The sequence below is a fragment of the Triplophysa dalaica genome, chromosome 16 (assembly GCF_015846415.1).
Source record: "Triplophysa dalaica isolate WHDGS20190420 chromosome 16, ASM1584641v1, whole genome shotgun sequence".
In the NCBI taxonomy this organism is placed as follows: domain Eukaryota; kingdom Metazoa; phylum Chordata; class Actinopteri; order Cypriniformes; family Nemacheilidae; genus Triplophysa; species Triplophysa dalaica.
In genome coordinates this window covers 1455558-1469087 of record NC_079557.1, presented here as the reverse complement: position 1 = coordinate 1469087, position 13530 = coordinate 1455558, and the positions used below count along the sequence as shown (strand labels likewise).

The window sequence follows — 13530 nt, the reverse complement described above, 5'->3', positions numbered from 1 at the left end:
ATCCCCCACACCATTACACCTCCAGCATAATTGCATTAATGAGAAATTGAACAGGTGTTCCTAATAATCCTTTAGGTGAGTGTATTCTAAACTGCAACTAGGCATAGTTAGGATAGCAAAGTTAATGTCACTTTAAAAGAAATGTCACATGTTAAGCTTTAATATTTTGATTTTCACAAGAAAAATAGAAAATCTCAGCTGTTTAATGATAGAATTATTATTCAGGACGTTGATAAAATGCAATCAATTAAGTGTTGCTAAGGTTCAAAATGGGTAGTCCTTAATGTTACCACTAGGTGACGCAATTATACCTTTAAATTCTGGTCATGTTAGTGAATTTATATCTTCCACTGATAATCGTCACTCCCTTAAAACTGCTCAGGGTTGACATGCTTTCAAAGATAACCCCTCATTTTATAAACTGTTATATTGATCAATAAACCCGTCCACCTCAGTTAATGCACATTGCATAAAGACATTTTTTGACGTTCCAGGTCTTGATTTTCTGGCTTTCAGAAACAAAATGACTTTTAAACATTTTAAAGGGCATGAAATCAAGAAATTACAATGACAATCAAATCTATTATAAATCACAAAAGAAGGACAAACTTTGAAAATTGGACGATAATCAAAGACGCAATAAGAAGGAATTTAACAATATGCGCATTTAATGCATGCAATGATAATCCGGTCAAATTTTGAGCATGTTAAAATATTTAGTAACGCACGACAGCTCAATCTATTTATCGATAGAGGCGCTCACACCTGTGCGCGCTCCCGCACTCGTGAAGTCTGTACAAAGGTAAACGTGTCCGTGAGAGCAGGGTTACTGCGAGTCAAACGACTGACCAATCACAAGCTCCCTAACAGTCGCTCCATTCAAACGGCGCCTCTGATTGGCGGAAATTTTGGTCACGGAACACAACGGAAAAGTTGTAGCCGCTCGCAGTCAATAATCAAACGCACGTGTGTCATCTGAATCATACAGGCTCGTTCAGGTCAGTACAAATCAAAAAGATATTAGTTTAATATTTAATAGTGTTTTATTGTGTGTTTAGCAGCGAAGGGTTGATGTTTTGTGCTGCATAATGAAACGCGTTTGTTGACATGTTCAGAACTATTGCGACGTGTCCGTAATGAGACGAGCACACTTCAAATTCTCCTTTCGTCCTATGTGAAGTATATCAAGTTTTTTAGCTGTTAGTTAAGTGTTGTTTTGTCGTTTCACCCGTGCAAATTATGTGGTTTAACAGTTAGAGATCATGTTCAATGTATATGTTAAATGAATCGTGTGACTGTATCCAGCAATGACGCTTTTTTATTTAAACTGCATTATGCATGTGACAGGATTACTTGATTTTTACAAAAAATATAACGTCTGGAAGTTGATTTCGTGTGTTTGCTACTGAATGCATGCACGAGTTCACTCTTGTGTCCTTATGACCTTGTTCTTTCATAACAGCCATTTTTCTCTTTATTGTGTTCAATCCCAGCATCCCCTGAGAGATCACCTGGGAGATGGTTTGTGTTGAGGTTTAACATTTACCAAAAGAGTTTCATTGGTGGATATCTGTGTCGTGGATCGGTCTATCAGCAGAATCCCTTCTTTCTGTTGCAGTATGTGTAATGTAGATGTGGTGTATACTTGAATCATAAAGTGCCACATCAGGTCTTCTCTGCTGTTGTCAGGGGTTGGTTTGCTATGTTGTGTTTTAAGACAATGTGATTCATTCTTGCAGAACTTGTTTAGTTTGACCACTGTGTTGCTAGTCAACAGAAAAGATGCCAACCGTGATTGCATGGATTTATATTTCTATGAAGGTCACTTACGTTTAAACTACGTGTGTCCTTTTTAATATCTGGGTATTTGGAAATGCACCTGAAACACATACCTTGGTGGTATTTTTCGTTGACATCTTATATTTTGTCAACACTCAGATGCAGAATAGACCTCAGAGAGGTCCTAGATGTTGAGGCTCTTTTGAATGTGGTTATATAAGATCAAACTGGTATGAATGTCTGTAGTACGTGTGTTTATTATAGTTATTAAGATTAATTTACTCATAGTGTGGCACGCTGCTACATATTTACATAAAAGCTTATCAATGTGTTTAAAGCGACAGTTCACCCAAAAATGAAGACTTCGTCACGAATGACGCGCTTTGCAGTTGTTCCAAACCTGTACATGTTTGTTTGGTTGAACACAGAGGAAGATATCTGGAAGAATGCTTGTGACCAAACAGTTCGTGGACCCCATTGACTCCCATAGTAGGAAAAATAACAATGAATGTCAAAAGTGCACCAGAACTGTTTGCTGTCCCGCATTCTTCAAAATATCTTCTTTGTGTTCAAAACACCAAAAAAACTATAAAATTATTTTTCTACTATGGCAGTAGTCAATGGGGTCCAAAAACTGTTTGGTCATAAATATTCTTTGAAATATCTTTCTCTGTGTTCATCAGAACAAGGACATTTACACAGATTTGTAGACGAAGACAGAATTGTCCTTTTTGGGTCAAGTATCACTTTAATTGTGCAGCTGATTATGACAGTTAGTAAATGATAGTGTTTAGACAGAATGTTTTCATGCACTTTAATGAGTTGATTTTCATTCATGTGATATACTTTTGTGAGAAGAGATTGCTTAAATGCTAAGAATTGAGTAACTGATGGTTGTCGCTCATTTGAGCCGATCAGAATTGATAAACCTCATTGATTCTGTCATTGAGATCATCAGACAGTCTGATGCATAGCTGTCTTCCTCTGGGTTTTGAAACTATGCAAATGAATAAGATTATATTTCGATTGCACAATTGTGGCGTGAATCTCACCAAAGTGAAGCTTAAATTGAGTATGTTATTTCCCATATTAAAATATATGAATGGAAAACCCTTCAAAAGTGTTTTTTCATTGCAAAAGTTGCTCAGTTGATGATTGCGTAATAGTATCTGTGCCTGATGTTAACCCTTGACCCTGAGATTGCGCTGACGTTTGACCTCTGATCAAAGGAATCCTGTGAGAGTGTGATTATTTGCCTACATCTGCTTTTAAATTAGTAACTTCTTGTTCTTGAGTCACAGGTACTCTATCCAGGCACGCATGTCGTCACTGATCGCATGCTTTCAATATCTCGATCGGTTTTCCATTTGTTGTGCCACTGTTTTTAAATAGAAGCTCCGCTCTGGGAGGGGTCGTGTGACTGGTGTCTGCTTGGCCGCCCTCCATCGGGTGACCGGTCTCAGGGTCTGTCATTGGTCTTTTTCCCCCGCACCCCACCCACCCCGCAGTGGCAAGAAGAGTTTAAAGGACGTGACCGTGGTCATGTTACCTTTGCCCTGGAAAGTTAGCACACTAGTGCTGGAACCAGGGTCTGACCCAAAACAACGACTCGTATATTAGTCAAACTGGTTAAATTGGTTATGATCACTGATCACATGACTCACGGCGTTACGTTATGTAATCAGTGATTATAGTAAATGTATAAGTTGATGATTGACACAATAACAATGGCGTCTCATCAGTGGAATTGTTGCTCAGTTGCTGCTTTCTTATTGGCTGACAACAGGTGCTAAGAGCGTGTCCAATAAGGGGCCGGAGTGGGTCCGAGTCATTGTTGCACATAAAACTCATCCTGTAGTTCATCCCACTTGAACCGGGTTAGTTCACCTTCCCCTTGCATTGGTTCTGCAGGCACAGCTCAGACCTCATTCCGCTCCTCACAGGTAAAGCGTGTTTAGTTGTGTGTGTGTTTCGTGTTGTATTTAGGTCATGCTGAGACTTGCTAAACAAATGAGACGCCTTGACTTTGATGTCAGTGCTCAGAAGAGCTGTGCTGAGATCAGGAGAGGTTTTCAAATGATATGAAGGTTGAGGAACCGCATGCGGTACTTGTTCATTCTTTAACTTTTGCTGGAGTTAAATTCAAAGATGTTGAAGTGTTTCATGTGACTTTATATATTTAACCTCTGGTATTGTTGCTGTGTGTGTTAAGTGCAGTGTACTGAGGGCAGGTTCTCAGAAAGATCTGCCCCGGGCAGTAATAATAGAAGTAGGTGAGAGGCTAAAGGGGTCACACGTCCTCACATGAGTCACACACTTGATTAAGGTGACTTCTGTCTGCTCGCTGTTGTTAAACAGATGCAAATAAAACTGAGCAGAGACGGTAATCAGAATTTGATGCTTGATAGTGATGAAAACATTTAACACGGCAAAACATCAGAAAGGATGAATTAATGATGACATTTCATGACATTCAAGCCTCAATTGAAAGCTTTGTGCATTTATTCTAGTTTTGCTGAAATAAGAGCACGAGGTTTAGTTCTTTTCTGGTTTTGTTCAAAAGTTGATTTGGGTTAATGATGTGTTACATTAGAGGCGTGACGCCTTGCATGGGTACAGGAAAACATTTGTGCTGGAAAAAGAGTAGTACACCCCAACTTTTGGAAATTCTTTGTTTATTTAATCACCCTCATGCCATTCCAAACCAGTTCCTCTCTTCTTCAGAACACAAAGGAAGATATTTTGAAGAATGTCGATAATCGAACAACACAGAACCCCATTGACTTCCATTGAATGAATACAAAACCACGGAGACATTTCTCAAAATATCTTCTTTTGTGTTCCACTGAAGAAAGAGTCACAGACAGGATATCAACCATACGATGGTTGATTCTCACGAAACCGCTGAAACATCATGGCAGTCAAGATCTGACTTATAAAACAAACAGTTTGATAACACAAAAAATTTATCATAATAAAGATTATTGTGTTTTCTACCTTGGACAAAACATATATAAAATATTTTGGAAAAAAACTTTGTTTGGCTAACAAGTTAACAGATTACTTGATATTTTTTATTTAAAAACATAATATTCTCTTTTCACGCTATGTATATTACTTATTCCCTTCTCATGACCAATACAGGTTTTCCACATTTGAAGAAATTCTACAAGTATAAAATTCTATTAAATATAATTCAGTTATCCCTTATTATGTATTATTAATAAAAACCCGGCTAGGCATCATGGCTTCACTTGTTTTTATCAAAACATGCAATGAGATTGACAGTTTAAAATGGTTACGATAATGAGAAAATAAATTCCAGTTTAATCGGTTTGACCCTTGATCAGTTCTTACAGACATTTAGGAATGGAGGGCATTTGTGTTTCTTAATCGTCATATGTCAAACAATGTTAAAGTACAAAAACATCTATACATCTATAATCTGTCTTGTCTTTTACAAACTTTCCTGACAGATTGAGCAGGTGACAGTCATGCAGACTCACGAGCTGTTGAAGCAGCTGAGGGTCCCGGAGCTGGCCGAGGTGAGGGACTACATCCGCAGTCTCTCCACCAACACGCTCATCGGCATGGGTGCCTTCACCGCTGTCACGGCTTACTGGTTTGCCACCAGACCCAAAGCCCTGAAAGCGCCCTGTGACCTGCGCATGCAGTCCCTGGAGCTGCCGGTCAGTACAAACAGAGGTCAAATCACAGATATAATATTGGTGCTCCTCTTCGGACGTTCAGTTTTTTTATTCACAGGGTGGGGAGTTTGCTCGGCGGGCGGCCATTTTAAACGGAGGCGAGCTTTTGAGCCATTACTTCGAAGATGCCAAGACCTTGTACGAGTTCTTCCAGAGGGGCATGAGGGTGTCCGGTACGTGCTGTTCGGCTTTATCTCAAGCATGACGAACAAAGACTTGTGTGTCTCAGAATGTGACGTCTGCCAACAGACAGTGAGCAGCCTCGGGCGGTTGTCTTAAAGAGACAGTAGGCCTAATAATGCAAGGACTGTCATCATGTACCACACACATATTTATTATGAATCTAATTATATCATTTTTCGTTTATTTCATATCAACAAAATAGAATATTTATATGAACATATTTTTTATTCAGGCAATGGCCCGTGCCTGGGCTCCAGAAAACCAAAGAAGCCTTATGAATGGCTTTCTTATGCAGAGGTAGGACAGCCACTATGTTGACACTTCTTAGTCTCTTTTTCAACCCTTTTCAATTTATTATTACCACTCCATAAGTTACCTGGTGCCTTACTTCATATATAAAGCATCAGAAAAGGGTTAACTCCTCTTTATTTACGTTCCTTTAACTTCTTTTGATGTATTTTAGGTGGTCGAGCGAGCCGAGCATTTGGGCTCTGTGTTTCTTCACAAAGGACACTCCAAAGACGGAGACCCTTACATCGGCATCTTCTCCCAGAACAGACCAGAGGTCAGTGCTAACTTCTCTTCCCCATCAAGTTTCCTGTATAAAACTGTCTTCACCTTTACTTTTGTCTACCTTTTGCTTATTTAAAGGGTCAGTTCATCCAAACACTTTTTTTGGATGTTATTTACTTTCTTTTACTATGTTCACTTCTTCTGTGGAGCACACAAGACCACCATCAAAGTCACTTGGACAGCTTATCTGCTTCATTCTTCATTACACAAACTTTGAGAAACAGATGCCGTTTTTCAACCTCAGGCGCATGTTACAGGATTTTTCTGAAGAGCAAATGTTTTGTCGGTAACATCAGAAATCTTTCCACAGTGGACCATTTCAGAACTGGCGTGTTACACCTACTCTCTGATCTCCGTTCCTCTCTACGACACGCTGGGCACGGAGGCCATAAGTTACATCATCGACAAGGGTATGTCAAACGCACTTTAATACTGATCTGAGGGAAGTTTATAAAACTGAATATTTGCAGAGAATTTGAGTTCTTATATAATGAAAAGACGATCGTTGATTCTGTAATCCTGTAGTTGAGTAATGATTGACTTTTATAAGGATAAATGTGTCAAATGCACGAATGTAATGATTTGACATTTATTACCGGAGTGTGTGTGTGTTGTGCAGCTTGTATCGCTACGGTGGTGTGTGATGTTCCGGAGAAGGCCAGACTGCTGTTGGACTGCGTGTCCGGCCGTCAGCACTCGGTCAAAACTGTGATTCTCATTGAAGACTTTGATTCAGAGCTTGTGAGCAGAGGACAGCAGTGCGGCGTCGACATCATCAGTCTGAAGGACGCGGAGGTGAATAAAGCAAGCATTGTCTGCTCAAATATTTGAGCGTGAGGTCGATGGAGTGTGTGTTTGTGTGTGTTGTGTCTGTGACCGTGTCCGGGGTCATGACATCAGCTGGGGTTACTGGGTGACCTGCGGTGCTGGCGGTCGTTCAGGGTAAACACACAAACACCAATCAAGTGCTATTTATAGGAAGACCTACAACCTCTTAATCTCTCTTACGATAACTGAATGGGTGATTTTGAAAAATATTATTTTATTTATTAAAATATTAGGTTTCAATAAATATTGTGTTGTTGCATGATGTAAATCAGAAAGGCAAATAAGGAAAATGTCAAAATAATCCACCAGAACTGAATGTGCCCACATGACGATTCAGTCATTCAGTTTGCTCTATGTTTTCAGATTTGAAGTTCTGTCTTTACACCAACAGAAACCTCTGTTATTTCCCAATTCCCACTTCTGTCTCGATCATGAATGACATGAGTTTCTCTTCTCTCTACAGAGTATTGGCAGAGCTCATCGCCAGCAGCCTGTGGTCAGTACTGTACTTTCATTTTCACTTCCACGAGCTCATTAAAATGACAAATGTCACAGACGTGTCTGGATAGATTCATGCGTTCAGTATTTAACTCACACATTTGCATATCTCTTATTCTCGCAGCCTCCCAAGCCTGATGATTTGGCTATTATCTGTTTTACAAGTGGAACTACAGGTATCATGTCATTTTTTACAAATAATATTTTTAATAATAATAACTTTTTGTTGTCCTTATGTTGTACCAATTGCATCCATTGTTTCCCTCATCTGTACGTCACTTTTGGATAAAAGCGTCTGCTAAATGACTGAATGTAATGTGTGTGTGTGACCGACTGGGAGGCCATATATATTGATTTAATATATACATTTGATAAAAATAATAAATGTATGTTTTGCTACTTGTTTAAGTTATGCATTGGCAGCATTATAGTTAAACACAGTCATTCCGACACCCTTTCTTTCTCTTAGGTTTTAGATAATTATAAAATACTTTATTCTCCCTCCCTCTCCCTCTCCCTCTCTCTCTCTCTCTCTCTCTCTCTCTCTCAGGAAATCCTAAGGGGGCAATGCTCACCCACAGAAACATTGTGTCCAACACTTCTGCTTTCATTATGGTCACACAGGTAAACCACAGAAGTCTCCATAGAGTCTCTATGATGTAACCCAGAATGCATTTGGGCAGTTGATATGTCAAACAGTATCCTGTGGCGTGGCTTTCAAAAAACATTCTTGTATAAATATTATATGAACCGTTTACATCAAATATTTGAACAGTTGTCACATTACTATTAGCAAAAAGCTGACGTAAAGAAATGTCGTACAAAAAGCCTGTTTGTCTCTGCAACTGAAAACATTCTGTCCTAGAGCTACACATTATTTTCTACGTATCTACCAGATAGATTAGATTTATAGATTCTTATCTATCTCCTGCATATGTTGAATTGGTGTCACCTCAGGTAACTCCAGGACAGTTAATTGTCTATTCAGTGTGCTGTGAGAGAGGTTGTGAAGATGTGTGTGCCACAGGACCGTTGATTGACATTTATCTGGTTTTACTCTGGTGTTTTAGAGTAATTGTCCCCTCGGGCCTCAGGATGTGCACATCTCTTACCTGCCCCTGGCCCACATGTTTGAGAGAGTCGTACAGGTATGTTTTCTCTGAGATGGCAAAATTAAACTTATTTTTTTGTTCTTTTTTCAAAACGGAATGTACTAACACACATACTTAACTATTTAAAATGAGTATTGGTCCATCTCAAGCACTTAATATAATTTTTAACAAGGTTTATAAGTTCCTTAAAAAAACACCTTTGCTTTGAGACCAGTTTTACTGCGTGTATGCTTTTTGTTGTCCTTATATTGTTCCAATTGATTTCATTGCTATCAATTGTAAGTCGCTTTGAATAAAATGGTCCGAAAGTAACAGGAGTGAGATTTTTTTAGCATAAACTTAGCAAATAAATGATATATTGCTCATTCTGTGGATGCTAATAGCACGAAGAAACTCAGCAAATTTTAGTGATTTAACAAATATGACATCTATGAAATAATTTATGCAACAGGACAGTATTTTCAAAATGATGCTACCAGTTGTCAGTACAATGTCACCAAATATGTAAAAAATAAAATGAGACAACTTGTCTTTGCTCGTCTCATGGCCTTCAAATGATGCAACTTCCTGTTGAAGAAGCTATTAATGAAAATTCCCCATTTTTTCAGTTTTTTTATGGGTTAGGGGAACAAAAATGCACTTTGCTTTTTGTGTGTGAAGTAAATATAATTTCTCACTCTTTTATAAACCTTTGATTAAATGAAGTTTTTAACTCGTGTTGTGTGTTTTTAACCCTTCAGGGTGTGGTCTTGGCACACGGTGCTCGTATTGGATACTTTCAGGGTGACATTCGGGCCTTGATGGATGACCTCACGACCCTGAAGCCCACTGTTTTCCCTGTGGTTCCCCGTTTACTGAATCGCATGTTCGATAAGGTTTGCATACAGATACATTCATACTTGTAACTTGCAATAACGGCACAAAGAAGTGTGACTGGATTGAACTTCATAGCAAAGGTTTTGACGTGGCACGTGTCTTTCCTCTTACGTCTGTAGTTTAGCATTAATGTAGTGAAACCCTCTCGTAGATCTATGGGCAGGCCAACACTCCTCTGAAGAGACGCATTCTGGAGTTTGCGTTCAGAAGAAAAGAGGCCGAGATGAAGAGCGGGATTATGAGACGAGACAGTCTGTGGGACAAGATCATCTTCAAGAAAGTCCAGGTCACATCAAGCTGTTTGTTACTTTTTAAATATGCCATCAAAATGACCTAATAATGCCTTAAAATGCAACTTCTTAAAAGCAAATCTGTTATCATGGTGTGACTGTGGTCTCTGCTGCCCCCTGCAGGCCAGTGTTGGAGGTCAAGTAAGAATGATGTTGACCGGAGCTGCACCCATTTCAGCCCCCGTTCTCACCTTCCTAAGAGCTGCACTGGGCTGTCAGGTAAGACGGTTTAACCAATCCTACATTTGAGGAACTTCAAAGCCAATTCACTTTAATAAATATAAGTAAGAGTTTGTGTCCTTGTAGTTTTATGAAGGTTACGGGCAGACTGAATGCACCGCGGGCAGCACAACCACAGTACCAGGAGACTGGACGGCAGGTAACACACACAAACTAAATCAGAACACACTTTACCCAGACTTTCTGCATTTTCCATCAAAAAGAGATTATTATTTTATAAGAATAATATATAATATATGCCTCATGTTTACCCAAAGGAAGGTTTTATCACGTTTGGAATTAGATTAAAATATCTTGAGACCGTTAAAACCTGAAAATGTAAAATAAGGGCACGGATGTGTGAGTGTGTACTTGCTGATGTGATCATGTTATGTCATCATCGTGTTGTGTCATTGAAGGTCATGTGGGAGCTCCTCTTCCCTGTAATGACATCAAACTGGTGGATGTGGCCGAGATGAATTATTACGCCAGTAATGGCGAGGGAGAGGTGCGTATGTGTGTGTAGTTTGTGTGGTTCCTAGCGCACACTTGACTAAATCTCTGCTTGTTTCTGTCAGGTGTGCGTGCGGGGTCCAAATGTGTTTCTGGGATATTTGAAAGATCCAGAGAAGACTAAAGAGACTCTCCATGAAGACGGCTGGGTCCACACAGGAGACATCGGCAGGTGGCTGCCGGTACGATGCCGTCGCAAACCATTGCAATTATGCACATTTGCAGCATTTCATTGTTCAAAATGTATTTGTACACTTAATTAAAATGTAAAGCTGTGTAATTATAATTGCACCAAAAAATTGTACGTGATTTTTTTTTTAAAGATACTAGATATCATTGCTATTAATCTCAGTTCCCCTCGCTCAACACTCCCTCATCTCTTCCCTGGATATATTTCATCTTCACAGAATGGCACTTTGAAGATCGTGGACCGTAAGAAGCACATTTTTAAGCTGGCACAGGGAGAATACATCGCCCCAGAGAAGATTGAGAATATTTACATCAGGAGTGAAGCTGTAGTGCAGGCCTTCGTACATGGAGACAGCCTGCAGGTGAGAGGACGTCACTCACTCGCACCGATGATTTTTTTTCATCATAACCCTCAGTAATGATGTATTCTCATCTGTCTCCTCTCTCTTCTCTCTCTCTCTCTCTCTCTTCCTCTTCAGGCATGTCTGGTCGCCATCCTAGTTCCTGACCCAGACTTTCTACCTGGCTGGGCTAAAAAGAGAGGGTTTGAGGGATCGTTTGAAGAATTGTGCAGAAATAAGGTATTGATAAAACTGCCGTACAACCATTTACTCCTATTCTTAATTTGCATTATATAAAAGTGTGAAGAGTATACTTGAGAATAAAATAAAATCAAAGTGTAAATGTTGAATGTTTCATTTGTCCTGTCAGGATGTGAAGAAAGCCATTCTGGAAGACCTTGTGAAACTGGGTAAAGAAAGTGGCCTCAAGTCTTTTGAACAGGTCAGTGACACCTTGATATTTTTTATTTGAAATAAAACATAATTTTATCATACGAAGAAACGTGAAGCATTTAAGAAATGATGCAAGGGAAGTTGTTCATTTCTAATTTGTTTCAACTCATTTTGTAAAAATAAATCACAGTCATGAGTTGCATCGCATTGTGAGCTGAGTAAATCGTTACCTCCATATGAAACTAAAATTGAAGTAAAAAATCTAAAATTAAGAAAGCTAAACCCTAACAGCGGGTCTACAGCGGACGCGGCACGATGCGATAAAAGACAAAAGAACGCATTATAATTTAACATTTTGTCCACACTGGATGTGGCGCGACAATCCCATTAGAACAAGTCTTGTGTCACGTCCGGTGTAGACACGTGTAAAAGAAAACTTTGAAAAACGGCGAGTTAAAAATGTCCTAATGTTGTTTCATCTTTTCGTCTTTCAGGTGAAGGACATCGCTCTGCACACTGAGATGTTCTCCGTTCAAAACGGTCTTCTGACGCCCACCCTCAAAGCCAAACGTGCTGAGCTCAGGAACTGCTTCAGGAAACAGATCGATGAGCTTTACTCCGGCATTAAAATGTAAAACGTTCACTCCGGTGCTGACTGAACTTGAGCTGACAGAACTGATACAGACTCGCAGACTTTAGACTTGATTCTACACTGACTTCAGTTGTATGCACACTTGTGAGTAAGATGATATATACTAGATCAGGCCTGTCTCTTGAACAGCTTTATCAGATGGTTCACATCTCCTTTGATGATAGGCCCTGGCGGATTAAAATATCCCAGAGTTTTGACTTTTTGACTATTTTAAAATGAAGGGAATGTGCCAACGCCTAACATTAAAATGTAAAAGTTTGTGGCCTTATTCTATGGAAATATTGTTCTTATTGGACATGTTTGATATTAACACATGCAGTGGTACGATGCAATGGTCTTGTGTGTGTGTGCGTTATTTGATATCGTCTCAGGGAAAAATGTGCCTTATTGGATATCAACTGCCTTTGAGTTTTATTCAGGAGAGAGAAAAACACGGCATACACGCATCATTTCACCTTACAAAGCCAGCTATACCTCAGAATCAATATGTGGAGAGTGGGACAGTTTCAGTTTTGTCTTCTAGTTTGGTTTTATTAACTTTTTGTTCGTCCTGAATGCATCGCTATTAAAACATAAGGACAATTTTTTGTTATTGGTAAACAGCCATTGAGTTTAAACACAGCCTCGGGGAAATATCCTGAACTATGAATACACTGTGTACTTATGTCATCATTTGTTCATGAAATATTTAAAAGAGAACCATCTTTATTGTTGGCTTTAAATTAAAAAGTGAGCTTAATGTTAACAAATCTACAATTGTTTGTCACACAAGTACTTATTTATGTGAAAACTTAATGTAAAATAATTTTATGGTGTATTTTTAAATTGTAATACCATGCGAGTGTGACATTATTTTGCAGTGATTTTCTGCATCACAGAATACAGGAGCCTTTTGACCGTGTCCTGATGTTTCATTCATGTTTTCTGCTTTACTCATTCACTGTAATATTCTCTTGATTTTTAATATTGTATATTTGACTCAAAGCTTTATCATTTCTGTTATGTGTTCTGTAATGAAGCCAAATCAGTTTTCATAAAAACGTGTGGCCTAAAACATCAGTTGACTGCGATTAAATGTAAATGAACATTTTAATTTTAAATGCCACATACATTAAAAAATGTTTGAATGTGCATTTTGCATGTAAAATATGTAAATGATTGATATTAAATGCATTTCATGATTAATGAAACTTAAGTGTTTTATTCTTGTTACACTAAAACAGCTGATAAAATGACAACACAATATTTTTTTAGGTGGAATATAAAAATATGATTGTGACTGTAGGTTGTTCATTTAAGCATAACTATACAATTTAAACTAATGCATATTCTGTTGCATTATTTGTATTAGAACTCTTTTTTTTTATATGATCAATC

At 38.7% G+C, this 13530-nt stretch overlaps 1 protein-coding gene across 2 annotated transcripts; it reads left to right on the top strand.

Annotated features, from left to right (window-relative positions):
* The first annotated feature begins 926 nt into the window (after nt 1–926).
* Nucleotides 927–13343, top strand: acsl1b (acyl-CoA synthetase long chain family member 1b). Of its 2 annotated transcripts, none has more exons than XM_056769214.1 (21): nt 927–998; nt 5256–5468; nt 5545–5659; nt 5902–5966; nt 6133–6234; nt 6553–6652; nt 6862–7037; nt 7534–7566; nt 7693–7744; nt 8119–8192; nt 8639–8716; nt 9421–9555; nt 9708–9842; nt 9970–10065; nt 10153–10225; nt 10485–10573; nt 10644–10760; nt 10986–11129; nt 11247–11348; nt 11479–11550; nt 11996–13343. In XM_056769214.1, the coding sequence occupies exons 2-21, from the start codon at nt 5274–5276 to the stop codon at nt 12134–12136; spliced, it is 2094 nt and encodes a 697-aa protein (XP_056625192.1). In that variant the 5' UTR covers nt 927–998; nt 5256–5273; the 3' UTR covers nt 12137–13343. The 2 variants fall into 2 exon arrangements, with proteins under 2 accessions (XP_056625192.1, XP_056625194.1); XM_056769216.1 differs by lacking the exon at nt 927–998 and adding an exon at nt 3582–3722.
* Nucleotides 13344–13530: the final 187 nt, after the last annotated feature.